At 49.2% G+C, this 25,612-nt stretch overlaps 8 protein-coding genes across 8 annotated transcripts; 4 read left to right on the top strand and 4 right to left on the bottom strand.

Moving 5' to 3' along the window:
• Positions 1 to 97: 97 nt before the first annotated feature.
• On the bottom strand, positions 98 to 775 carry MYCFIDRAFT_48747 (uncharacterized protein). The gene is made up of 3 exons (XM_007921859.1): positions 709 to 775; positions 562 to 658; positions 98 to 509 (listed from the first exon to the last, which is right to left on the bottom strand). The coding sequence occupies exons 1-3, from the start codon at positions 737 to 739 to the stop codon at positions 221 to 223; spliced, it is 417 nt and encodes a 138-aa protein (XP_007920050.1). The 5' UTR covers positions 740 to 775; the 3' UTR covers positions 98 to 220.
• A 250-nt stretch (positions 776 to 1,025) lies between these two features.
• MYCFIDRAFT_28619 (uncharacterized protein) lies at positions 1,026 to 2,367 on the top strand (the record flags this gene model as incomplete). The annotated part of the gene is made up of 2 exons (XM_007921686.1): positions 1,026 to 1,491; positions 1,547 to 2,367. 2 exons carry the CDS (start codon positions 1,026 to 1,028, stop codon positions 2,365 to 2,367), a joined length of 1,287 nt encoding a protein of 428 aa, XP_007919877.1.
• A 919-nt stretch (positions 2,368 to 3,286) lies between these two features.
• Positions 3,287 to 3,670, top strand: MYCFIDRAFT_27626 (uncharacterized protein; the record flags this gene model as incomplete). The annotated part of the gene is made up of 1 exon (XM_007921637.1): positions 3,287 to 3,670. A coding segment is annotated over one exon (384 nt), but the record flags the coding sequence as incomplete, so codon positions are not given.
• Positions 3,671 to 4,096: 426 nt separating this feature from the next.
• MYCFIDRAFT_97410 (uncharacterized protein) lies at positions 4,097 to 5,755 on the bottom strand (the record flags this gene model as incomplete). The annotated part of the gene is made up of 4 exons (XM_007923661.2): positions 4,097 to 5,077; positions 5,137 to 5,269; positions 5,321 to 5,342; positions 5,392 to 5,755. Coding segments are annotated over 4 exons (1,500 nt in total), but the record flags the coding sequence as incomplete, so codon positions are not given.
• Positions 5,756 to 5,879: 124 nt separating this feature from the next.
• MYCFIDRAFT_170595 (uncharacterized protein) lies at positions 5,880 to 9,759 on the top strand (the record flags this gene model as incomplete). Its single annotated transcript, XM_007923662.1, has 29 exons — positions 5,880 to 5,902; positions 5,929 to 5,937; positions 5,970 to 5,982; positions 6,020 to 6,103; positions 6,132 to 6,242; positions 6,273 to 6,533; positions 6,573 to 6,629; positions 6,655 to 6,840; positions 6,870 to 7,060; positions 7,094 to 7,105; positions 7,137 to 7,409; positions 7,439 to 7,467; positions 7,493 to 7,691; positions 7,721 to 7,781; positions 7,815 to 7,929; positions 7,962 to 7,995; positions 8,044 to 8,193; positions 8,229 to 8,326; positions 8,350 to 8,492; positions 8,550 to 8,643; positions 8,671 to 8,784; positions 8,810 to 9,126; positions 9,160 to 9,202; positions 9,229 to 9,256; positions 9,299 to 9,344; positions 9,374 to 9,483; positions 9,507 to 9,533; positions 9,565 to 9,607; positions 9,634 to 9,759. The coding sequence occupies 29 exons, from the start codon at positions 5,880 to 5,882 to the stop codon at positions 9,757 to 9,759; spliced, it is 2,997 nt and encodes a 998-aa protein (XP_007921853.1).
• Positions 9,760 to 10,062: 303 nt separating this feature from the next.
• On the bottom strand, positions 10,063 to 11,720 carry MYCFIDRAFT_149657 (uncharacterized protein; the record flags this gene model as incomplete). The annotated part of the gene is made up of 4 exons (XM_007923663.1): positions 11,138 to 11,720; positions 10,705 to 10,827; positions 10,486 to 10,647; positions 10,063 to 10,173 (listed from the first exon to the last, which is right to left on the bottom strand). The coding sequence occupies exons 1-4, from the start codon at positions 11,450 to 11,452 to the stop codon at positions 10,063 to 10,065; spliced, it is 711 nt and encodes a 236-aa protein (XP_007921854.1). The 5' UTR covers positions 11,453 to 11,720.
• Positions 11,721 to 12,062: 342 nt separating this feature from the next.
• MYCFIDRAFT_48748 (uncharacterized protein) lies at positions 12,063 to 13,961 on the top strand. The gene is made up of 2 exons (XM_007921860.1): positions 12,063 to 12,143; positions 12,196 to 13,961. Exons 1-2 carry the CDS (start codon positions 12,115 to 12,117, stop codon positions 13,271 to 13,273), a joined length of 1,107 nt encoding a protein of 368 aa, XP_007920051.1. The 5' UTR covers positions 12,063 to 12,114; the 3' UTR covers positions 13,274 to 13,961.
• Positions 13,962 to 14,129: 168 nt separating this feature from the next.
• On the bottom strand, positions 14,130 to 16,385 carry MYCFIDRAFT_185508 (uncharacterized protein; the record flags this gene model as incomplete). The annotated part of the gene is made up of 9 exons (XM_007923664.1): positions 14,130 to 14,261; positions 14,324 to 14,622; positions 14,676 to 14,912; positions 14,980 to 15,241; positions 15,293 to 15,339; positions 15,392 to 15,575; positions 15,632 to 15,800; positions 15,862 to 16,231; positions 16,343 to 16,385. 9 exons carry the CDS (start codon positions 16,383 to 16,385, stop codon positions 14,130 to 14,132), a joined length of 1,743 nt encoding a protein of 580 aa, XP_007921855.1.
• Positions 16,386 to 25,612: the final 9,227 nt, after the last annotated feature.

Genomic DNA, 25,612 nt, shown 5'->3' on the forward strand with positions numbered 1-25,612 from the left:
TGGGCAATGCTGGAGTGTCTGAGGTCTTGGCAATCTTCAAAACTCCGTTCCAAGGGTTCCTAGTGAGTTGTCGCGTGAAGAAATATAGCGCTCCAATCATTGCTATAATGCTCGATGCTCACTGGTTGACACCCGCGCTCTATGTGTCGCATTTGAGTTTCGAGGGTGTGCCGATGCAGATAATGTGTGATTCCAAGTATCATGATGAGGACCACGATGGCTAGATCTGGCTTCCTGACGCGCGAGCGACTGTTCTCACTTCATCTTGAAACTCGGGATCGGTGATGCCGCTCAACATTCTCTCAGCCAGAATGTCACGAAACTGGGCAAATGCTTGGCTTCGACCTTTCTGCTGCTGATTGTACTTCATGACCAGCTCGACAAACTCGCGCGTGTAGATGTCCGGATTACGCGACTTCTCCACGTACTCGATAATCTCGATTGGAATGTGTGTTGGCAAGCGCCGTGCGCTTTGGCTGATGGACTGAAGATTCTGCAAAAGCGTGCGTCTGTAGAATTTCAGGATGAGCTCTCGTAGTGTGTTTGATGCGGAATAATTACATCTCGGTGTGCATTGCCTGCTGCGTGCCTTGGCCTTGATAGTCGTAAGCCTGTGCAATCAAGTGGAACAGGTTACTGATGATCTCCTTCAGCTGTGCTGCTGGTTGTCAGCGAGGGCATGCATGAATGTCTGTCCACAAAGCTCACCGTCCACCTCATCTAGAGTGGTGGCCGCCATTGTGACGCTATCGGCTCAAGAACGACCAACTTCTCGTGTGACGTTGCGGTTGATGTGCGAAGTTGCGTGCTGCGACTGCAAGCACAGACTCTCGCGACCTCGGCGCAGGTGCCGAGCTTCCGAGCTTCCGAGACTTGAGAACCTTCAATTCGGGCACTTCACGAGCACTTCTTCTTTCGTGACGACGAACTTCCACATCCTTCACATTAACTCGCGTCCGACAACATGCTGCACCTATAGTATAGCGCTCGCGCCTAGACTCTACATACTGTATGCTCCTCGAATCATGGCCCAGGGAGCTCCACGGCCGACAAAGCAATATCGCGCGTCTAGCTCCAACAAACCATCAGACACCAAGGACACGGTGCTGCCGCGACAACATCCAGACGCAGCTCGAGACGACGCAGCCACCATTGCATACATCAAGCGTGTGCTCTGTCAGGGGCCACGGGAGGCAACGTCCACTCAAGGCTCGGATACGGACTTAGCCTCCAAGGACCTCGAGGAGCTTCTGCCACCACTAACGAGTTCCAATGCTGTGGATGTTGAACTCTATGCATTCATTGCTGTGATACTCAGCTTTGCGGTCCAATCATGGTATCAACGCATCACCCCAGATCATCAATTCGTAGGCGAAATTGTCCAGATCATTGCACATTGCACGCGGGGTCTTGAAGGGCGCCTCCGAAATGTGGATCTGGAAAGCCTGGTTCTGGATGAATTGCCTGATTTGCTAACCGAACATGTCAATGGTAAGTAAGATTGCCATGGCAGACTGCCTGCATACAGCACGCTGACGACTCTTAGCGGTGAGGATGTCCCAAACATCTCGAGTAATGGGGCTTACTATCGAACAAAGACGGCTGAGATATCACGCACTCCGCCCTCACATGGCGTTGGAGCCCGTGCCATCGAATGCGTCCACATCATCATTACAGCAAGAAAACGAGGTCGCTTGGTGTCTGCTTCTGGTCAATCGAATTCTGCCTCTACTGCTTCCCCCGGAAGACTTGCAGAACCCTTGTTTGGAAGTTCTGGTGTCAGAACTCTTCTCCGAGCTTATCTTCCATCATGGCCTTTGTGGTAAGGCTTGTGAGCCATGGTTGCTCTGGGAAGGAATCACCAAGGTTGTACGACCTTTCTCCACTAGCGAGAGCATGAACATATCGCGAGATGCCTCCGGCTCACCGAATCAAGCATTGGGTGTACGGTCTGCCAGTCGCGCACGCGCTAGTGACCGTCTGCATTCGCGTGGGCGCTTGGATGCAGTTTCTCGGACGTTTTGGCTCATAATGCAATCCATGATAACAGGCTGGATGTTACTTCGTTCCTTCCTGAACGCCTTGATGCAAGCATCTTCCATACCGCCACGAAGAAGCCGCCCCACAAAGCAGTCATTGGAAAGAGCACGCAGAATGTCTCGCAGCTCCGCCTTCGATTCGCCGGCTGGCCATGGGCTTCTGCACCAGCAACCTATCATTGGCATGAGTGTCTGGGGATGCATGTCACAGCTACTGTCTCTCGACCGGCGCATGCCTTGGCTGACAGGTATGCTGTCACTGCTGCAGTGGATGGCCTTGTGGGGACGAGGGCAGCTGTGCTGCACCAACAGCAGATTGGACAGGTGAGTGAACAGCTCCTTCATTTCTCCACATTCATCTTCGATGCAACCGAGGCCATGAACACCATCGTTCCGTTGTTGGGCAGGACAATGTCCGATTCTAAGAATTGCATCCCTCTGGATTCTTGCGCCCCATTCGCCGATGTGGACACGCCAGAGTAAGCCACATCGGCAGCCTGCATCAATTTACGGTCATCTGATTCCTGCGTCTGCCAATGTCATGCTTCGGTCCGCTAGCGACCAGAGGGCCGTCTCTGGATCCCGTCCTCTTGTGCATGTCGCTTGGGACGCTTACAGCCCGCAAAATGCCGAATGCGCATTTGGATGTTGGAGAGCCATGTCACCAACCACTTCGCCGCTGCTACTACAACTGGATCATGTCTCCGATGTCATTACGCAGTATGGCAGTATATTGGGCACGTTCGCATATGTTCAGCCAACAAGCGGGGCAGCATGACAGGTGTTGGCGCCCCTTTGATGTTCACCTGTCAAGCTCTCGGCATCCGGATGCAGCCAGCAAAGGGTTCGGCCCTCAAGCGGGCCCTGCTTGCACTCCGGCCTGTGGAGTGTGGAGTGTGGACTGCTGCGCTTGTGGCCCAAACCTCAACGCCAATAATACAATTTCAATGACGCAGGCCTTGGCCTGGTCAGGATCTCGCGATGGAGCTTACGAATAGACATGTGGCGGGCGGTGAAGTGTCCACCACTCACATCACGACACAGCTCTTTCACCATTTCATTCGCTGATCCAGAGGACGCGATGCCGGGACCAGGCCAGCATTGCGAGCCGACCCTGGTCCGACGCAATTCCTTTCCAAACTCCCTGCCGGCTCGAAGCTGTGCATATGCATGCAATTTGGCTGTCCTGCCTAACACAGAAAGCCACGAGCTTGCGCATTGCAGTGTTCTGACAGCATTTCATCTGCAGGCTCATGTCGTTCACGATCCAACGAAGACTGCTCCGTGCGAGCTGGCTGCCGTCCGTCTTGCGGGCCGCCCGAGTCGCCGTCTTTCCCGATAACGCCCTGGCCCCAGCACGCAGACCACCGACAAGCGACGAGATCGCCGACATTCGACGCGAATGCGCCGAGACTATCGTCGACACGACACCCGAAGTCGTTCGCGCATCCTTCTTTGCGACCAAAGACCGAGATCTGATGAGAGACGATGTTGCGACCGAGCTAGATCTGCTCGCTGATGCGTACATCAACAAGCACTTGATCGTCTCCGTCATCGAGCTCCTCGTGGTCCGCCTCTTTCCCGAACTGAAACCTGTCGAAGGTGGGGACGCTGTAGATCGATTAGGATAGCTTGAATCATAGACAAAAAGAAAGAGCTTCTCGTCGATGAATAATGATCAGTGGGTTTTTGTTCAGCTTCGCTGCCGCATTGGTGGTTCATAACAATTGCAGCCGCCTTCCAGGTACTGTAGCAGGATTTGAGTACAACAATGATCCGAAAAAACTTCTTTCCCCATGTGATGCCGCGTGAGCGGACTAGCCGTCTTGAAAAAAAAAACATCTCCCTTTGACGTCCTGTTCCCACACGGTCCTGCCCTGAGTTCACAATCTCAAAAACTCGGTTGCGTATCCTCCAAAAGCAGTTATGACGCGCGCAATGCAAGTACATGTATGCACATGGCCGAAAAAAAAGCGACTTGCTCAAATTCCGACTATACAAAAAAATGACATGCCGAATCAAAAGAAGCGAAAATGATAGGGGTATCTCTCGTGTCGTCAGCTGCTCCCTCGGGACTGCAGCTTCAATTTTTCCATAAGTTTGCCCATGGCCATCCAAGACGCCGGATCTAATGAGCCGTTGGGTTGTTGTTCGAAGAAGGAAAGCACTATTTGGAGTGCTTGTCGTGCTTCTTCTGGAGTCGTTGCCTGCTGGAACGAGTATGTTGGTGTGGCCGGCGTAGAATCTCGCTTTAGGATATCTGATTGCAAGATATGTGCCGGCAGAGGAGGTGGCCGCATCGTCTCTGAAGGTGTGACCGTGCTCGGCCGTTCTTCTGGTGGCTGTATAGCCTCATCAAGATTGACAAGCGGGTCCGAAGGTTCTCCCATCGGTGAGTCCAATGCTGCGCTGTTCGCGTATTTGGGCGTCACAGACTCGCCAGAACCTGTCATGTATTGATCCAGAAACGGAAACGTCTGGCTGCGTGGCCGCTGCGAGTTGGTGCTCGATGTGCTTGGGAGAATCGGCCGCGAGTTTTGGGGTATGAATGGAGAAGGAGCGGTACCCGATTCAGGCGTTGTGAAGAATGGTGATGTCGGACTCAGGGGTCCAGGGGAGAAAGACGATGGCGCCGTGTCGGTGAAGGCGCTGTTCAGCGAATTCGTGCTCTGCGAATGAAATGGTCCATGTGTACTGCCAAATTCCAGATAGCTGTCGGGACTCTCGTTCTTCAAGCTTTCTTGGCTCTGCACACTATGCAATTCGATGGGAGATGGAGATCCCAGTGCGCCCGGGGAAATGGGCGAAGTGTCGCCAGGAGTGTGGGAAGAGGATGATTGTGCTGCTGAACCATCCAGATCGTCCGGAGCGAGTGACGCTTTTCGTGATCGAGCACCCATCAGGTTGTTCTTGAGCTTGAACTTCTCGATCCAGCTCGAGCTCAGAGCCACGTGGTTTTCAGCCATGGTCGTGGTTGCCGCGAAAGCTCGCGCCTGCTGTCGAATGAGATGATCAGTGAGCGGATTCCCCTTCTTCTCCTATTCGACACGGTCAGTCAGAACGGCAATGATGAATGTCGCCGCGGACTCCACCATACCTGATTCTTGGCCCATACTGCAAGCGCGCGCTCGATATCAGGAGAGCGACCCTTCGCGCGCTTGACAGGCGATCGACTGCCGTCGTCTTGGAAGAGGTACTTCTCCTTCTGCCGAAGGACCTTCGATACAGTGCTGGAGTGATTGTCAACAACGGTCTGCTTCAAACAAAAACGATCTCGCTACCTTCGTTCTACACCGAAGATGGCTACACACGCGTCAGTTAATACTCCGGTCCAAAGGCTGTCACCACATACCTCCAATCTCGGTCTGCTTGCTGTTGGGATGCTCCTCTGCATATTGGCACATTCGTTTGCGATCCAGGTCTGTGAGAGTCTTGCGCGGGGTCGATGTTGATCTCGAGGGCGCGGCCGACACGGGCGTCACGAGAGGTCCAATGGACATTGGCTGGATGGGTTGAACTGGTTGAGGATACATGGGTTGGTAGGTCGAATGTGGCTGGCTGTTGAGCAGCGATGGCCATTGCGGCATTATCAAGGGCTGGAGTTGGTGATGCATCGGTCGTGAATGGATGCTGCTACTGAACGCGCTGGGCTCCATAGGCAGCTGGGGTGAGGTGAAGTTGAATCCGGTGTATTCCTGGGCCGGCGTGCCGTGATGCGAGTGAGGGTGATGCGGGAAGTGGTTCCAGTGAGTCGAGGGCGACGAGCGATATGCAGTGTTGCGGTCGTCATCGGCCATAGCATCGACGAGCATGCAGCGCCGCCTCAGGCAAGGCAGCCGGATGGGTTGGCACTCTCTCCCAAGGTCGACGAGACAGTGCGAGGCGGTAGGGTGGCAGAGTGGCAGTAGTGTTCGCGCGCAAGTGCCGCAGCGTTTACACGCCTGTGGCTTAAGCTTACGGCGGCAGAACGGGGCGTGCAGTCAGTTGTCTCGGATTGTTCAGGCGGACCAGCATGCGAGCCAGAGCAAGAGCGCAGTAGGGCATCAAGGGGCATAGTGCTGCTGGTGCTGCGGGTGCTGGTGCTGGTGCTAGGCGGCAAGCATGGTCCGATATATGCAACTGGCAGGCAGCCGCGAGTTACAGGAGACGAGACGAGACGAGACGAGACGAGACGAGGGAGATCTCAAGTCGAGCAGCGGCGGCGTGGAGAATGGATGTCTAGGTTCACGTTAGCACGGATGGCGGTTCGGGACGAAGTGTACAAGTTGGCAGGACAGGACATGGGTGGCACTGCCTGATGCGCATCCCTGCGTCGCCCGATCGCCAGCGCCCATAGCGCTCCGCCGAGGAGCGCTGCGGGCTGCGGGTTGCGGGAGGGAAGGCGTGGGACAGTCGAGGCAGAGGATCGTTCCAGGCGGGAGCGCCATCGCGGGACCGAACTCACGCGTGCTGCGTGCGTGCTTGCGCGCGGCGTGGCAGGAGCAATCATCAGTAGTGGCAGTAGCAATCATCAGTAGTGCCAGCAGTCAGTAGTGCCCGTCCAGTGCCAGTGCCAGGGCCAGGGCCGTGACGGTGACGGTGACGGTGACGGTGTGCCTGCTCTGGCGGCGATTAGGATGCGGCGCTGCATCGCCCGCCCAGCGATGATGCGATACAACGCGCGAAACAGCACAGCACACAGCACACAGCACCGCAGCAACGAGTCTCGTGGCCGGCTCGCACAAAAGCCCGCCTGCCGCACGTCGGCCTGCTGCGCGCACAGATGGCGGATGGCGGTCGCAGACGGATGGCCTTGTGGAGCGTAAGACAAGGCTGCCGGGGGCAAATCAGAGGTGCTGGCGAGGGAGCCGCTGCACAACGCTTCCACTAGCAGATCCCAGATCCCTTCCATTGGCCTCGCCCCTGCACTATACTCCCAATGGCAGCCTCGGGAAGCATCTTCTGCCTCTCTATTGCTCGCCCATCGGCGACATCGTCACGGCACGGCACTGCACTGCACTGCGCGCTGCTGTTCCTGCCCCGTCATAATTATATATAATCCACGATGCAAATAGCAGCATCACCATGTCCGAGCGAGCAACACCGCGAATAGAATAGCAGCTGGCCGTCAATAGCGCATCTGCTGTCCTGTATTTGCGCTGTCCATTCGCACCCGCACCCGCACCCGCACCCGCACCCGCACCCGCACACGCACACGCACCCTGCCCTTTCTGGCCCTGATTTGACAAATGGCCCTACCTCGATCTTCCAAACCTTGGAAATTGATCGTCCCTGTCCGAGACACGCCTCGCGCCCTTTTCCCTTCGCATCGTCGCCGTCTGCCAGACATCTGAAGCTTAGCGCCCACGAGCAAAGCAAAAGCCGCGCTGCGTGCGAGTAAGATTGCGAGCTCGAAAAAGAGGAGAGGCTCCATGTGTACTGATTGGTCGTTTTGCGCGCATTCTGCACTGGAGCATCCAATCCCGACGCCGCACTCCGCCCTTCACTCCCGCTCGCCTCCACAATCTACCACGACCCTCAACGCTTCCCTGCTGCTGCATGTCTGCCCTGGCCCTGCGCACTACTTTTCGCCCTCTTCCGGCAGAACCAGGACGTCGCGCTGTACATGTACAGTACACTCCCTGCATGGCCGGCGGCGCTGCCTTGGTACCTGTCGGTTTCGAATAGACTGAAACCACAAGGAAAACGTTATTTGGACTTCGACTTGTGTTCCCGGACGTCGGACCTGCTGGAATCCATCGCGTGCAATTGACGAGAAGTGATGAAATGTCCGAGAAAAGTGATGGATGCCACGCAACTTTGTCTCGGTTCGTGAGAAAGCCAAGTGTCTCTGAACGCCGCCCACGGAATCAGCCTGGCCCGTCAAATCTAGACCCGCACTTGAGAGCAGGTGAGCGATGTGTGCATGGTCGACATCGACAGCTATCTTAACACCTCTCGTTGGCCTACTGGCCTAGTCTCTCGATTTCCTTCTTCGGCCAACCTTAAAAAGTTGATACTCGAGTAAATCCACTACATACACTACTACTCTGCTCTGCTCTGCTTCTTCGTGTAAGCTGTTGGGATCTGGGGAGATTTACCATGCTCCTTGCCAATCATACGGCAAGGCGCGATTCGCAGGCCTCATGAGCCCGCTCCACATTGCCATTCGACAGTGAAGACCACGCTTGCAAGGGTGCAAGTTGCAAGGGTGCAAGCTTCCCATGACTTTGCTTGGAATGGGCCGAGTGGGATCCATTATTCTCCGAGCGACCGCCAGCCTCATCAATCAATGACTTGCCGCATTCGTCCACGCACGGTTGAGCAATAGGAAGACTGGCCATGACAGGCTTTGGATCCTTTTGTGGAATTCCATACATCATCCATTCAAGGACATGCGAAGCCTACATTACCCGTATCCTCGCCGGAACTTGGGGCCTAGTCCATTTCCGCAGAAGACTTCAAATGTTTCCCGTCATTCGTTGAAACAAAGCACAACCCCGCGACTCGTCGCACAGTGCAATTGGTTAGTACTCTTCAAGCAGCATCCATCATGGATCCTGTGCTACACCGCCAGACACTCGACCAGGACTCCATCGAACGTTTGCGATGATGAACGATCGAGGTGCGAACATTGATGTCATCAGGACAGCACTGGAGACATTGCGCCCAACTTTCGATCGAGCGTTGCATTTCCATGTCTTCACCAACTCGAACCTTTGGACTCCATGGCTAATGTTGTTGTTGCATTTCAGATACACTCAAGGTTTAACACGCCATGACCTACGGAGACCGTGTTCCGCCACGCACAGGCTCCAATTGCTTCCATCATGACGATGCAAAGAAGAAGCATAAGTTACACTTTGCCCTCCTCCAGGCTCTATTTCTGAAGCAAACGCATGCAATCGAAGTGTTACACTGCCGCAAGATCCCAAACACCAATCTTGCCATTGTCGTCGCACTGCATGGGTCTCAATTTTTCTGGTTGACTCGTTGTGTCGAACAGGTATGTAGGTTGTTGTACTTGGACGAGGAATATGACGGTAATAAAACTACAATGCTCATCAAAGATCGTGGTGCAACAAAAACCACAGAGGGCATCGTCACGGTGTTGCAAGTTAAAATCCTGTACCTGCCTCAGAAGCTTGCATCAACCCTGTTCGTGCAGAACACCTCCGAACCAGGTCCGCATGAGAAGACCCTCGAACAGCGGATTTTCGCTTTCCTTTCTGCCACGAGTCACGCAGCACTTGCTAGCGGGTTGTGAAAAGCAGGTCCAGAATATTCGACCCGAACGAAAATAATAATGAGGAAGAGATTGGCCATGTGACACGACGTTACTTGTCAAGTCGAAGCAGCCGGGCCCGCAGGCTCATTCTGCATGCACGTTCTGCCACTTTGCGCGAAACAGCCCCAGCTTACTGAGATCCTGTCGGTCGCGCAACGTTTATTATCCAGGCTCAGGGTCCTGCAATACAGAACTGCAAGTGCATGTTGCGTAATGCGCGGTGTTTGGTGAATAGGTATTAATGCGGCATGATGGAAGGGTAATTTTCGGCAGCTATCGGCAGTCAGGAACCACGTCAGCCGTGTGCTCTGCACCAAACGCTTGGAGCAATACATGTACTATGTACACGCTGCGTGGGCAGTGGATGATCCAGGTCGCCATACGGTTTTGGCGTTTCTATCCGGACGGGCCACCGACGACATGAGCACTCTGATGACCGACACAGCGAAGTAACGCTCGCGCGTGCTGGTTGTCATAATGTTTCAAACTCTGAGCTTGACCTTATGGGTTGTGCAGTTGAGAGCAAGAATGTCGGCGATTGACTCAAAAGTGACAAAATGATGGACGCCGAACCCTCGATCTCGACACGAAAATTTTGACATTGCCATCATGACAGTCTGTGATACAAAAACCTGACAACATTCCCTAAACAATATGAAACACCTCAACCTGTGAAGAACCCCACAACCAAGGCCCAAACGTAACGAAGGGAAGGTCCAAGTCATGCTTATAGGGCACCGAGGTGTCCATTTGACTTCACTGACAAAGCTTTCCGAACTCAGAAAAGAAGTGACATTGCGATACTTGGCGCTTCTTGCCAGTCTTGGGATCGAAGATGTGACAACCATGCTTTGCTGCATTTGGTGGCTGCAAGACAGTCAGCGTCGAACTCCTATATGCCCATAGAGGGGGCGTCAAAGATCCGGGTTGTGCAGACATCCGTTAAGGCTGATGAACTATCTTAATGCAAGTGCGCATGCAGCTCTGGATACTACAGCGTCTGATCACATCGGAGTGAAAGTGGGTATTCCCCAAACCCTTGCTCCTCATGGATTATAGCGAACAGAAACTTGTTATTCAGCGGTCCGACCCTAGTCACTTTCACTCCGATGTGGTAAGACGCTGTACATACGTGACGATCTCACGAACGCGCGCGCCAATTTCCATGGAACCACTTACCGTGTACAAGTGTAAGCTGACCGCAATGTTCTCCTTGTCAGGGTTCGCAACACGATGCAGTCCAAGTCGATCCGACATGTATGTCACTTGATTCGTTGCATACGTCGTTTCTTTCCTGACTCTCAGTTCTTGAGGACCCATCTTGACGCTCGAGCAGGTATGCTCGGTGCTCGGATGAGATGGATCCGATGTCGTTGCACAGTCTCCTGGTCCATCGACGCCCTCGCAGGGCCATCCATAGATAGTCTCGGTGAGGCGGCCCTGCAATATCTTCATGACACAGTGGGCATTGGCATGGTCGTGGATGGGGGAGTGCGATCCGGCGGACCACACCAGAATCAACTGCAATTCATAGGTCAGCGAAGGAGTTTCGGGCTGGCCAGGCTGTACTAGGTAATTTTGCCACTGTCGCGTGGCTTCCCAATTCCACGACAACGAGGATAGGCTTGTTGTGTGTCGAGAGCGAGAAAACGCGGAGCACGGAGCAAGGAGCACGGGAGCCCTTCATCAGAAATGCCTTGTTGCCTTGCCTTGTCTTGGCGGCCTCCGAATCACGTGCAATTGCGTGATTGATGAGATCGACGAAAGTGGTTACTCTGGCCAAAGGCGGCAGCTCTTGTATATGCGGGCACTTCACGTCTTGTCCACTTACCAAGTTGCTCTTCCCGTTGCAATCGTCGACCAGATTTCGAGTGTACGCCCGACTGCTGTCCCCGAAGGCGTATCTGGTCCATTCCGCTTCCACGGAGTCATAGCCCGCCATAAGACTCTTGAGTTCCTCGACATCGACATCTGCGCTATCGATACCGTTGCATGGACCCAAGACTGCGTTGATATCCTGCACGAGGCTATGGAAGCTGTCAAGAGTAGTGGTATGGGGCTCTGGTGAGCCACGAGCAGAATCATGCAGCGATGCCGGCGCGTCGGACCCCGCATCGCTGGAATATCGCTGTGTCTTTGCTGCCATGTTGTCCCCAAGCAAGATGTAGACAGGCGGTCGGCGATGTAATGGAAGGACAACGATGATGGAGATGATCGGGAGACAGAAAGGTTCCCAGTGGTCGCAGTGACTGGACTAAAAGGGCATCAAGGTAAGGATGTTTGCGGGTGGTGAGATGTTGAAAGGCAGAGGGTAGATACGAGACAATTCCTGGCAAACACCAGTCTAAAACAGCTGAGCTGAGCTGCGCGTCAAGCGTCAAGCTCGACACATACATACACTCGTTTGCGCTTGCAGTCATGACCACCGATACTCTCCCGCTTGTAACCGATCACCGTCTCACCGTAGCTTGGTTGGCTGCTGCCATGGAGAGCTGCTGTCACACGCATACCCAACCGCTTCTGCACGGTCGTGATTGCGTATACAGGATAGATCATGTAGCGATAGTCCGGCCTGCTTGCCAAACCTTGTCTGCTTGCGCATACTATTAATTAGGTACTGATAGCGACAGCGAGAGCCAAAGATTGCTGCGCGAGTGCATCCGACGAGCCGATTGCACGTGACTTGAACCTCTGCAAATCTTCGAATCCACCACTGTAGCACCCCTCTATAGATCGCGCACACAACAGCCAACGAAGGCGCACGTACATACAAGTCGATCACGGGCTCGCGTCCGCCTATCATACATCATGGCGACTACAGTGGACAAGATCAAAGCGTATGCGGAGTTGTGTTCGCGGCGAAGTGAGGAGACACTGACAGCTTGACAGCATCGAAGAAGAGATGGCGAAAACCCAGAAGAACAAGGCCACATCGTTTCACTTGGGACAGCTTAAGGCTAAGCTTGCTAAGCTGAAGAAAGAGCTGTTAGAACCATCGGGAGGAGGTGGTGGCAGTGGCGGTGCTGGATTCGATGTTGCCCGCACAGGTGTAGCCTCTGTAGGCTTCATAGGATTTCCCTCCGTCGGCAAATCAACCTTGATGAGTAGACTTACTGGACAGCACTCGGAAGCTGCTGCGTACGAATTCACGACTTTGACAACGGTTCCCGGGCAAGTGGTCTACAATGGTGCGAAGATCCAGATGCTAGATCTGCCAGGTATCATTCAAGGTGCCAAGGATGGAAAGGGTAGAGGAAGACAGGTCATCGCTGTGGCCAAGACATGCCATCTCATCTTCATCGTGCTTGACGTGAACAAGCCGCTCACAGACAAGCGCGTTATCGAGAACGAACTCGAGGGCTTCGGAATCAGGATCAACAAGCAGCCTCCGAACATCAAAATCACGAAGAAGGACAAGGGTGGCATATCGATTACATCAACAGGACCTCTGACACATATCGACAACGACGAGATCAAGGCTGTTATGAACGAATATCGAATGGCAAACTGCGATGTGGCCATCCGTTGTGATGCCACAGTGGACGACCTCATTGATGTTATCGAGGCCAAGGGACGTGCTTACATCCCAGTCATCTATGCACTCAACAAGATCGACGCGATCAGTATCGAAGAACTGGACCTCCTGTATCGTATTCCCAATGCTTGCCCAATCTCTGCGGAACACGGCTGGAACGTTGATGAACTGCTGGAGCAGATGTGGGAGAAACTCAATCTACGGCGAGTCTACACTAAGCCTAAAGGCAAGTTACCGGACTACACGGCGCCAGTAGTCTTGCGGAGCACAAATTGCACAGTCGAAGCATTTTGTAACGCTATCCACAAGACTATTGTGGACCAGTTCAAGATCGCGATCGTGTACGGCCGCAGCGTCAAGCACCAACCGCAACGCGTAGGTCTATCTCACGAACTTGCTGACGAGGACATCATTACGATCATCAAGAAGTGAAACGTCTCTGGGATCTTTGCGTCTCAACAGAATGCCACTGCAATCTTCCCGAGGGCGGACTCCGATCAGGCGGTCTCCAGCGACCTGCCGGCTTGGCGGCGTGCTCTCCTTCCCTGCTGCTACTTTGCCAGCCACATTGGAGGTACCATGCCAAAGACTCTGGGCACTGCACGAGAAGAGTGTGCGGCCGTCTTGACACGATCGAGAGAATATCGGTGCTTCAAATGTGCGATCTGGGTCCTAAATTCGTCACGCTTGACTTCTGATTATGCGCAGACTGCATGATAAGATGCAAATGATCAGATCTGGAGCACACTTTATTTATTATGAGTGACGATGGGACGATACATGATAGATTGCAAAAATATCAAAAACGTATGAAGATACCGGGTCCTGTCGATTGTACGTACTCGGTTCTCCGACTTGTATTACTGGTCATGGCAACAGTTGGCATCCGTAAGCTCAATCCTCGCAAGACGCTCTTCACTACCTAACAAGAGATCTCGTGTGCTTGTGCGACTGGTACTGGAGCTCCACCTTCTCAATTCAGGCGACGAGACACAATTGCGCAATTCAGGCCACGAACGGCGATGGGATAAGTGCAACTCCTTCGAGAGCACAAAGGAGCAATGACAGCTCAGCAAAGATAACGACTGGTATACACGGTATGACTCTGGTCGACGAATCGTAACTGACGCTTGATATACAGTACATTTCAGCTGTTTCCCGCCACCAAAGTCGTGCGTTCACAGCGAGATGGCAATGCGGACCATCTCATTCCCTGTACTTCGAAAAGTATTCGATGGAGCAGCTTCCGCTCACTTTGCGTCACGGCACCTCTTCGCCTGACGCCAGCTTACATGATTACAGCAATGTGATCGTCCATATACTTCGAGATGTCTCCGAGGAAGCATGCCGCGAGAATGCTTATGGACCCAAAAGCGATGGAGACGTAATACACATATACGTAAGATTCGGCGAATGCGACCTTCGCCCAGACAGCCATGATCAGTAAAGCCCTCAAAGTAGCCATAGGACTGCAAAACTTACCTGTCCTGCGCGCACCACCGCCTCCCACGCGCCTGGCACTCCTGCTATGCCTGGGACATTGGCGATCTCATCAATGAGCGATACACCTGTTAGTTGAATAACCTCGGTGATCACAGCCTCGCTGGTGATGTTGAGTTCGGTCACCAGATAGCCGCCAATATAGTGCGCCGCCTTTGGCACGAACTTGTGCACGAAGACGTTGTAATAAACAGTGTACCCTATGCTGCCGCCGAGGACTCGGATTGACAATGTCAAAGCAGCAACGGTCGCAATGAGGTCGTCGGGACAAATGATTGTTGCTGCGAAGAATGTCAGTTCAGACAGGCTTGTGGTTTCTGGTGATCGGACTTACTGATGATGGACGCGGGCACTACAATGCCTCCGATTCCTAAGCCTGCGAGGAACAGCAGGCCCCAGATTGTAGACAGGTTGTCCACTGTCGCAACTGAGAGTGAACCACATCCCGCCGTCATCAAGACTGATGATACGATCATGAGCTCCTTGTTGTGGCCGCGGAAGACTGAAAGGAGCCAGAGAACGATTACGGCTCCGCCAAGGATGCCGAAACTCACAGGAAGACCTCGAACGCCTACGTACGAAGAGTAAGGCTATCAGCAACAGGCTATCTTCAATAACTCCCGCCTCTGCGAACTTACCGACGCCGACTGGGTCATGTCCGTAGACATTGAATGCCTGCGTTGGCCAGAACATAAGAATGGAAAAGAAGTTGGATCCAGAGATGAAAGTGATGACCAAAGTCAATGCCAAAATGCGTGGATCCTGACGAAGCCTCCGAGGAAACATTGGGTACGGCGCGTATCTCTCCCAGACCACGAAGGCGACGATCATGACAGTCCCCAGAATCAATGGTACGAGGACGTGAGTGCTGTCCCAATCATATTGGTAGCCACCCCATTGCTATTGTGTTTAGCATTAGCACGCTGCAGTAACGTCCAGGACATGACTTACCATTCCCATCATGAAGAGCAACATTCCTCCAACGGACAATATGCCACCTGTATCGCCGACAGTCAGCAACTTGCTTTGAACAACGCCAGAAGTACTGACCAATATAATCTATTTGCCGCAGCACTTCCTTCTTTGACATTCCCTGTGAGTTGACTCGCGGCGGCGGGAAGTAGAAGAACACCACTATAACCAAGCCAATGAGTGCCCAGAGACCACAGATCAGGCCGATCCACCGCCATGATGAGTAATAGGCGATGAGTTGTGCATACAGCACAGAAGGAAGCTTAGTCCATTAGCCTTGTCTATCCAGGAGCTGGTTTCGGAGGGATAGCAACTTACGAACGGCAGAATGGTAAAGATCAGCACAGCAACATACTTCCCACGCTTCGCAGTCGGCGCGAGCTCCGACGTGGCGGCGAGGGCAGTCAGCTCGTTGATTCCCGCTCCAACTCCAGCAAATACCATTCCGCAAATGAACGTATTCATCGTCTGTGCCGTCGAGCAGATGCTGGAAGAAGACCGTCAGCCCACAACCATCGACTGCTCTCCCCCCCGTCGTTCATACTCACATCATGGCGATCACCAAGAGACTAGCACCAATAATAGCAACATAGCGTCGCCCAATCAAATCACTAATACTTCCAACAAATGGACAAATCGCTGCAAGTGAAAGCAAATTCGCAAGGACAAACCACACCCAACGATCCAGGCCGCCGATGTCTCGATAGATATACGGCGGCACGCCTCCGAAGAGGTAGACGGGAATCTGGGAGCCTGTCCAGAGGAAAGCCATGGCGATGAGAGACATCATTCTTCTGAAGGTCATGGGACTTTCGTGGTCGTGGTCTGCTCCGTCTCCGTAGGTGCGGAGACCATTTTTCTGGTAGTAGTTTTCATGGCCAGGGACACGCTCGTTGGTGTGGAGTTGTTCGACGCGGTCTACTTCGCCTGAGTCTTTTTCTTGGGGCGTTGGGGTGTGATCTGGAGATTCTTAGTGATCTTTGGAAGAACATGAAGTGGGATTCTCGCGTGCGATAGTAACTAACATACCTGAGCCTCCACTGTTGTTCTCTGATACTGCTTTTTGATCCATGGTAGAAGATCGAAGAGGAACTTGAAGTTGGCAAGCAAGATGTCGAGTACGGTCAATCAACGGAACGCAGAGCAGAGTGTCCAATGCATATCTTTATCTTTTACATACAAGCCATATACAACCAACCGGAGCTTAGACCTATGCTTAGATGGCTTAGATGCTGACCATGCGGAGAACCCTGTTGCACATGCGAGGACGCCGAGTAGTAGGCGCCGTTTGGGATGGATCCAATATGGTTCCACTGACACGACATATAAGACACTTGCCGCTTACACAAGCCGGATGTTCTCGCTAGCGAGCATGCCATGAAATACGGAACGGCACCGCGAGCATTCTGAAGGCTCTGGATTAGTCCACGATCGAGACCAAAATTCTAGCATCCAGCCAAAGACGGATACGTGATCTTCGCAGAAACGAATTGTTCGAATGGGACATGTGCGTTATTCGAGATTGAGATCTCAAACTGCAAGCATGGTTCCAGCACATAATACGCAAGCTCTTAATGACATGCTTGTAGCGACGTCGACATTCCATGTAACAATAAGAGCTAGTAGGTGTGGCTCAAGCGGCGCTTCGACGGCCCGGACGCAATGAGTCTGAGCTTGCTGTTCAGGTGTCGTTGGTTTTGGGTTGCGCTACCCTTTCCACATAGGACATGACCCCGTTTTGTACAGCGTGTTCAGTGTTCACTGCTCTTGCAAATCTGCAAGACGTTCCCCACATGCCAATTGATGCGGTATTCAAAGAAGCCCACAGCCGTTGCCAAGGCCCGCCGCTTGACCATGCTGAAACCCATGTTGAGAAATACACCATACGCCGATCCGACATGTGAGCTACTGGGGAATACGTGGACCCTGATCGATAGCAGATCCGTTAGAACTATGACTTGGCTTCGCACTGGCAAAGCTTGGGTATCTTCGATTGTCTTCCAGTGGGAACAGCGCGCGCATTTTTGCTGATGGCTCGCATGCAGTCGGCAAAATCTGCTTTGCGAGGAAGCGAGCGGATTCAATGTATCTTTTTCAAGTATACAGACTCCGGCCCAGGGGCGGACAAGTGCTTCCGGGCCTACTTCGCCGCAACCAAGCCATGCATTCTGTGTGCCAGGGAATATTTGAATATTTCCGATGGAGTCAGCGAGCATGACTCGACTACCATTTACCTCGTTCATCTGCTCCGGGCAGCAGCTCAAGGCTCTCAGGCTGCTGGCTCCCTTCGCCGTCGTTCGATGCTCTGAATTCTATTCTGCTGCCTTCTGCCACATCTGCATCGGCATCGGCCAAGCGGTATTCGACTCTCTGCCACATTCCGGCATACAGCGAGCGATGGGGACCAGAAGGCCACGACCACGTTGCTCGGGGGTCATACCAAGAAGCTCCTCCGGCTGTCAATCAAAACCAACGCTCCTGAGGCAGCTCTGCAGGCAAGCCAGTTCAGCGTGCATGTGGTGTGGTGTTGGACAGAATGGTGGCACATGAAATCTTGATCGAGACCACGCTACCAGGCTGCTTGCGTTCGCGCATGTCATGTGAACTGCAGGCATGCTTGTTGATTATTGATTACTAATAATCACCAGTCACTGTAATCACATGTGACTACGATTATAATTATTGAGTGAGTGACTAGTAATTATAATTAGCAATTAGTCGGCTGTTCTTAGGCAGTCCTAGGGTATATATTATACCTATAGTAGGTATTAAATTTGTACTAGTTTCTACCTGTTTCTATAGACAATAATATACTACAATAGGCGACCTTTATCGAGAGGTAGGTATATAGAATATAGGTATAGGAAGTCGCTAATTTTAATAGGTTACTAAGTTACTAGTGTCTTCTTAAGAAGAAGAGTTATTATTATCGCTAATATAGACTTCCGACCTATTAACTATAGCCTTCTTAGCAATATAGAGCTATTACCTACAGTTATTACTAAAGGATACGCTAGTTACCTATCCGACTCTTAGCTAAACCGACTAATTTGTTACTCCTACTTAGCTCTACTTCTAATAGGCCGGTATACTATCCTTTATCGATAAAGTAGCGTAGAAGGACTTCGAGTAGTATATTAGAGGGGCTAAAAAGGAGGGCTTGTAGTTGCCGTATTAGAGGGTTACGAGGAAGATAATAAAGAGCCTTCGCTATACTAATAAGATTATTAAAAGGGCTGCTAGCTATTAAGAGCGTATAGCTAATAGCCTTCGGAAGGTATAAGAAGGTATAGACCGCAAAGGCAAGCCTATATTGCCGCTAGGTTCTCGTCGTTATCTCAAATTTAGAAGGAGGTATATATACTCGGAGGAGTGCTTTCTCGGGCTAAAATCGTAGTATCCGCTACGATAGGTATACTTTAAGGCTCGTATCGACAAGATATAAGAAGGGTTATATTAGTAGGTAGATAGGGTAGTAGTAGGTATAGGTAGTATTCGATAGAGAACTAGAAGGAGAAGGAGGAAGGCAGGCTAGTTAGCCTAACGCTAAGCGCTAAGCCCTGCCTAAGGCACTAAGACCCTAGCTTCACTCGAGCTAGTTATATGCTAATTACGTATAGCCTCTAATATACGCTTCCCTTCTAAAGGCCGCGCCCTCGTAGCCTTTCTATATTCTAACCTCGACCTCCGTTACTACTAACTTAGCAAGTCTAATAAGCTGCTTAGCCGCGCTAAATTAAACACTTAACTACCTAATTATATAACTATATTAAACCTTACCTTCTAATATAATGTCTAACTTCTAACTACGCTATCCCTATATATAATAAACTATAAAGTAATATATATCTATAAGAATTAAGGGCCTTTAACTAATTACAATACAAGCGCGTCTTCCCTACTATAATAGGTAGACGTACGAGGTATTGTAGCCCTACCTCCGCTCTACGTAATATCGTACCGAGTTCTTTGCGTCTACTCTTAAAAGACCTAGAAATGTCCGCTTCCGAGGGTTGTTCTTGTTATTATAAGGGCTATTATTTACTGTCGTAGTTTCGCTAGCCCTAATTAGCTAGGTTTAGTAGCCTTTAAGTGTCAATCTTATCTTCTCTTTTTAAAAAACACAGCTCGTCTGGTTTCTATAGATAAAGGCTGTTATAAGTATAGTAGTAGAGGTTCGCCTCGCTTAGGGGATTAGATAGATCGAGGAGTAACCTATTATCCGCAAGATCGACCCCGGCTAGCTTAGCTCTATAGTTTTGCCCTTAGTTAGTCTACTAGTCGCTTAATCTTTTAGGCGGCTTAAAGTTTTAACCAAAGTTTTAATCAACCCCTTAGTGCCTTAGGCTCGTAGTATAGGTAAGGTTGTGTTTGTAGGCGTAGTAACAATAGTAAGTAATATTAATAATAGCAGCGCTAGCCGTCTTAGCGCTAACTTTACCTTACTTCTAATTTCCTTCTTTAACTAATAACAACTCGGCAATACTATTACTAATATAGCTATATCCTTCCTTTCTTAAATAGTAACATACTCCGCAATACTATTACTAATATAGCCGCGCCGGCCGCGCTATCGTTATTATTATTATTACTATCCGCGCGCGCTATCCCCGCTAACCGCCTAGGCCTCGAGATCTCGATAGAATAAGGGGGCGCTAAGAGAAGGGTCTTATAGGGTGCGCTAATAAAGAGGTAGTTTCCTAAAAGAGCAGCGAATAGTTAACGCGTTATAGCGCGTTTGTTAGTACTCGGTGCGCGTTTACTATAGTAGTATAGTCTTATTGTCCTAGTTTGCCGGCCTCTAATTAGTTAGCTAATAACACCCCGGGGGTGCTATTAATCCTAGGCCTTAGTAGTAACATTATAGGCCCTTAGCCTTCTTCTTGTTCTTTGCACTAGTCTAATACTTATCTAATAACTTAGCTATATCCTTGAAGGAATCTTTAGCCTCCTACGAGTCCTATTTAGGTAAATAGCCTTGCTATCTTAGGAGGTACTCCTTCTTGCCTTGTCTAGTCCGATGCTTTAGGATGCGTTCTATAGACTACAGCTCTTTACCGTCGGCTAGTATCTCTTTATATTTAGTAGGGGCTTCTTTAGGGCCTCCGCGGTAGTAGTATAGTTTAAGGAGGGAGATATAGAAAGTGTTATAGATAGTATAGTATAGTAGGAGCTATAACTAATAGGCCTAGCTATTGCCTTTCGGTTCTCGGATTCGGAATAGGCTAATAAACCGTAGTGCTAGTTTAGGGCGTATTTTGCTATTAGGTAATAGGTGTTTGCGGATGCGGAGGTTCTTTATACTAAGCATAACTATATCGCCTTGCTTGAAGGTTATCGGTATATAGTGTTTGTTATAATAGGCCTTCTAATAGGCCTAGGCCTTTGCTAGTTTGTTAGCTATCTTAGCGTAAATCTCTCGCATCTTTTAAACCCTCTCGATAGCCGCTAGTGTTTTAGGGGCTTAACGCGCTTCCCTTTCCTTGCGCTCGGCCTCGAGCGAGGTAAATGGATCTTGTAGTAAGGCGGCGTTTTAGCCTATTATAGCTATATATAGTGAAACCTTAGTTAATAAATGTACGCTATTATTATATATAAATTCGGCCGGTTATAGGAGGTCGACCTATCTATTAGAGTCCTTATTAATATAGCTTCGTAAGTATTGCTATAGCGTAGCATTCTACCTTTCGGTCTAACTATCTGTTTATAGATAGAATGCTATAGACAGGCGATGCTTAAGTCTTAGCTATAGGCAAATCTTACTCTAATAGTAAGATATAAATATCGAGCCTCGATCGGAGACTATCCCTTTAGGGGTCCCCTAATAGCTATAGAAGATGTTGTTCTATAGCGACTTAGCTAGGTTAATAGCCGTCTAATCCTTTTAGGCAGGAATATAACAAGCGCCCTTAGTAAACCGGTCTACGACAACTAGGATAGCATTATATACATCCTTACTGCCTCTACGCTTAGCAGGCGGAAGGCCTATAATAAAATCTATTATAAGCTTAGTAAATAGCTTCTTTAGAATAGGGAGTAAAGATAACTCGCTAAATAGTAAGTATTTCGGTACTTTAACTCGTTAATATACGGTATACGTGTTTACGTAGTCCTTTATATCCCGCTTACTATTTAGCTAGTAGTATGTGCGCGATAGTAGCTCGTGCGACCTCTCTATACTATAGTAACCGGTAAGCTTACTATTATAGTGTCGCTTAAGAAGCTCTTATCGTATCGAATGCTCGGTAGGGACATACAATCTACCCTTATAGCGCAAATAGCTATCGGTATTAATCGACTAATTCTTGCTAGATCTAGTCTTACGGCTACTTCTAAGCTAATCTATACGAGTAGTAGTAAAAGCGTCCCTTTACTAAGCACGCAACAGTTCGTTTATAAAGGCTTAACTATCTCCTTACGCAAGTTCGCTTAACAGCACCCTCGCTGTCGTATATAGCACGCACTATATATATCTAGTAGTACTAGTAGCCGGATTAACTATAGCAGTGCTTTAATCGCTATTACTATATATAGCGATATCGACTAGGGAGTTATCGTAACCCTTCCTATTAGTATTATTAAGCTTGATACGCACTATTAATATAGCAAGAGTATTAATATGCTTTAAGCCGTCGCGGAGTCCGGTAAGCCGCTTATCCTACGCTTGCCTTACTACGAGGTCTATAGCAATCTTATACTATAGGGTTAGAAACAATAAATTAATAGATTAGGTTTCGCTATCGTAATTAGGTCGCCTCGATAGGCTATTAGTAGGGTTACTTACACCTAGCCGATATAATACATTAAAATCAAACCTAGCGAGGTAAACGGCCTATCTAGCCTATCGACCTATAACCCTAGTAACCTTAGTAATACTACGAAGGTTGTTGTAGTCCGTATAGACCTAAATAGGGTGCTAAGCACCGTCGAGATAGTAGCGCTAGTGTTTGAAGGCTTCTACGATTGCTAAGAGCTCTTACTCGTAGGTCTCGTACCGACGTTCTATATCGATTATCTTCTGTAAAAAGAAGGCAATTAGGTGCTAGTAGTAGTTACTATCTAACTGCTAAGACATTATAGCTAATACAGCGAACTATAAAGCGTTAGTCTTAATACGGATTAGTTTGCTTAGTACGAAGTAGTATAATAAGGGGACTTTAGTAAAGCGCTACTTTAAACCGTTAAAAGCGGCTTATACTCTATTAGTCTATTTGAACTCTCTAGTTAGGTTAGCCTTAGTTTTAGTAAGCTTAGTTAGTAGCATTATATGCCTCGAATAGCCCTTAATAAACCGACAGTAGAAGTTAGTAAAACCTAGGAATAATTAAAGCTCCTTAATAGACGTAGGAATAGGCTATTTAGTAATTGTTTTAATCCGGTTAGGATTAGCCTTAACACCCTCGGTTGAAATAAGGAAGCTAAGGAATAACACCTCTTTAGTAGCAAAGGTACATTTAGAAGGTTTGTAATATAGTCTATAGGCTCGTAGGCGGTCGAGGACCTTACGTACTACGGCCTAGTGTTCTGTAATATTAGGTAAATGTATATAAACTAGGATATTATCTAGGTAAACTATATAGAGGTAGTCTGATAGGCCTAATAGGGCCCGATTAATATAGGACTAGAATATTGTAGGGGCGTTAGCTAGCCTAAATAGTATAACTAAGTACTCGAAATAGCTATAACGAGTGCGAAAGGCTGTCTTCTATTTATCGCCCTTACGAATACGGATGCGGTAATAGGCGTCCTTAATGTCTAATATAGTATAGTAGTAGGCACTAGAAAGGCGATCGAGGGTCTTATTAATAAGCGGAAGTAGATAGCGGTCCTTAATAGTAACGGTATTAAGCCCGCGATAATCGACATATAGGCGTAGGCTACTATCCTTCTTTAGTGCAAACAGGATAGGTGCACCGGCAGGGCTATTACTATACCGAATACGCCTATTAGCTAGGTTCTCCTCTAGATACTTGCGCAATATAGCAAGCTCGCGCTTACTAGGGTTGTAGAGTAGTCTAGAGGGAACCTCTTTGCCCTCTGTAATGTTAATCTTGTAATCTGTCTCCTTAAATATAGGCAATGTCGATACTAGATAGTGTTAGAATACGTTAATATAGGTTTCTCGAATAGGCTCTAGTATACGAGCAAGCTAATCGGGGTCTATACTATTAGGGGGTATAGGTTCATTATTATTACTACCGAGTAGGTCGGTAGTCGGATTAGCTAAGGCGGAGGCCGGTATTAGGTTGCTAATAAATAGGACCCTAATATCGTTAGGGCACTCGCTAACATTAATGTGTTTAATATCCTCTTTCCGAGCGATTCTAAATCGCTACTTCTAAATGCCTAAGTCTATAGCTATAGCGTAGTACTTAAGAATAGGGTTGCTAATAATAATAGTAGTTCCCCTATATAGGTTGTCTGTATCTACTACGTAGGCAGTAAAGTCTAGTAGGCGTTTATTTCCGAGGTCGTCCTTTAGAACTATAGGAATATAGTAGGCCCTATAGGTTAAGTACCGAGCGTTATTAAACTAAGTAAGGGTTAGCAGGTTAGTCCTAGGCAATTGTCGAAGGTCTAATTGCTTAGCTAGGCGATAGCTAATAAGGGCGCTAACTGAATTTCCTAGGTCTAGCGTAACCTTAGTTTTATAATTGTTACTATATATATCCCCTACGAGATAGGTACGTATAATAGCTAGTACAATGTCGATAGTCTTACGCCGTACAAGGCTAATAGTTAGTGCGGCGCTTACTCTTTTTTCGAAGGTTAGCCTATAGGGGTAGCGTTAGCCGCTAAGAGGTGCTTTCGATACTTAGCGGTAGTACGGTCGATTCGGGCCTAGTCCTTAGGTTTGTCGCATTAGCCTAGTAGATAGCTAGTGCTATTACAGTTAAAGCACTTTAATCCGGTTAGGGGATTGCTATAGCTACTGTTGCTACTATTGTTAGTTAAGCGATTAGCATTATAGGGATACGAGCCCCTTCTACGGCCCCTATTACGGCCTCCTCTATATAGCCGTCGGCTACGGCCTCTTCTATGGTCGTTGTTACTGTTCCTATTATTAGTATTGTTGTTCTAGTAGGAGCCTTAGTTTCTACTACGGCTACGGTTACTAGCGGCTAGTCGTATCTTAGATTCTAACCGTTACTAAAGCTAGACTATACGCTCTACGGTTTCGACTTCTACTATAAATTAAATACGTATAAGATTAGCCTATTTAAACACACGGCGGCGGTCCAATTTAAGGACTAGTTCCTATCTTAGTTTAGGCCGTATCTTAGATATCTAGATAGAGTCGGTTTTAGATAGTAAATCTTCCTTAAGGGTCTTTAGATAGGCCTCGAAGGATCGAGAGGTTTAGTCGGCCTTTTGTTTAGCACGTAGGTATTAGTCTTAGGCGTATTATTGCCTTAGTATAGGGTTTCTAAGGGTGTCTAGTATAATAGTCTTATAGGTTTTCTACTAAATAGCGGTCTAATCGTTAAGGGAGTCAAAATGGTTATCCTACGTGCGCTTTAGGTCGCTATTAATGTACTGCATAGCATAGACAACTAAGGAATAGTTATCTAGTAGCGCTCTCGGTATATTACGCTAGTTAAGCTTATAGTTACGAATATAGTTATTATATTGCTTCCGACTAGAGCTATTAAATACGGTACAGTCCTTAAGTTTAGCATCCTTCTTCTAGACTAGGACTAATAGTAAGGAAGGCCCTACTGTCGGCTTAGTGTTAGTTATTAGGGCCTCCTAAAGGCGGCGGATTTCAAGGAGGTTGTCCTTTAGCTGTTGTTCTTAACGTAGAGTAGCGAGCCTGTTTTAGGTAGCTTCTTAAAGTCTCCCTACTAGTTAAGGACTAAAGGCTAGCTAGCTATATCGTCGATTAACAATATTGCTAAGAATATCGTTAATAGGCAATTCTAGATTATTACCTAGGACTATAGGTTCTTCGGTAGGCCTAGTAGCAGGCTCTTTAGTAGGAGGCACTTTAGCAGGTGCTTTAGTAGGCACTTTAGTAGGCACCGTGCTACTAGCGTTATCGTTGCTAGCGCTGCTAGCGGCAGCACGGTTGTTGTTTCGTAATAAACCGGCTATTATAAGGGGCGATACTAATAATGTATTATTAGCCCCTAAGATACGGATATAGCGGAATTAGTAGATATCGGCTTAGTATGCTTAACTTAGTGTAATGGGCCGTATAGAAGGCCTTGCTTAATAATTGGTACGGTTGTTTCGATAGAATAGTACGTATAGGTCCCGTTCTTCGGGCGTAATATAGTTAAATCGATAGTTTTCGTA

Source organism: Pseudocercospora fijiensis (assembly GCF_000340215.1).
Source record: "Pseudocercospora fijiensis CIRAD86 unplaced genomic scaffold MYCFIscaffold_1, whole genome shotgun sequence".
Classification (NCBI taxonomy): Eukaryota; Fungi; Ascomycota; class Dothideomycetes; order Mycosphaerellales; family Mycosphaerellaceae; genus Pseudocercospora; species Pseudocercospora fijiensis.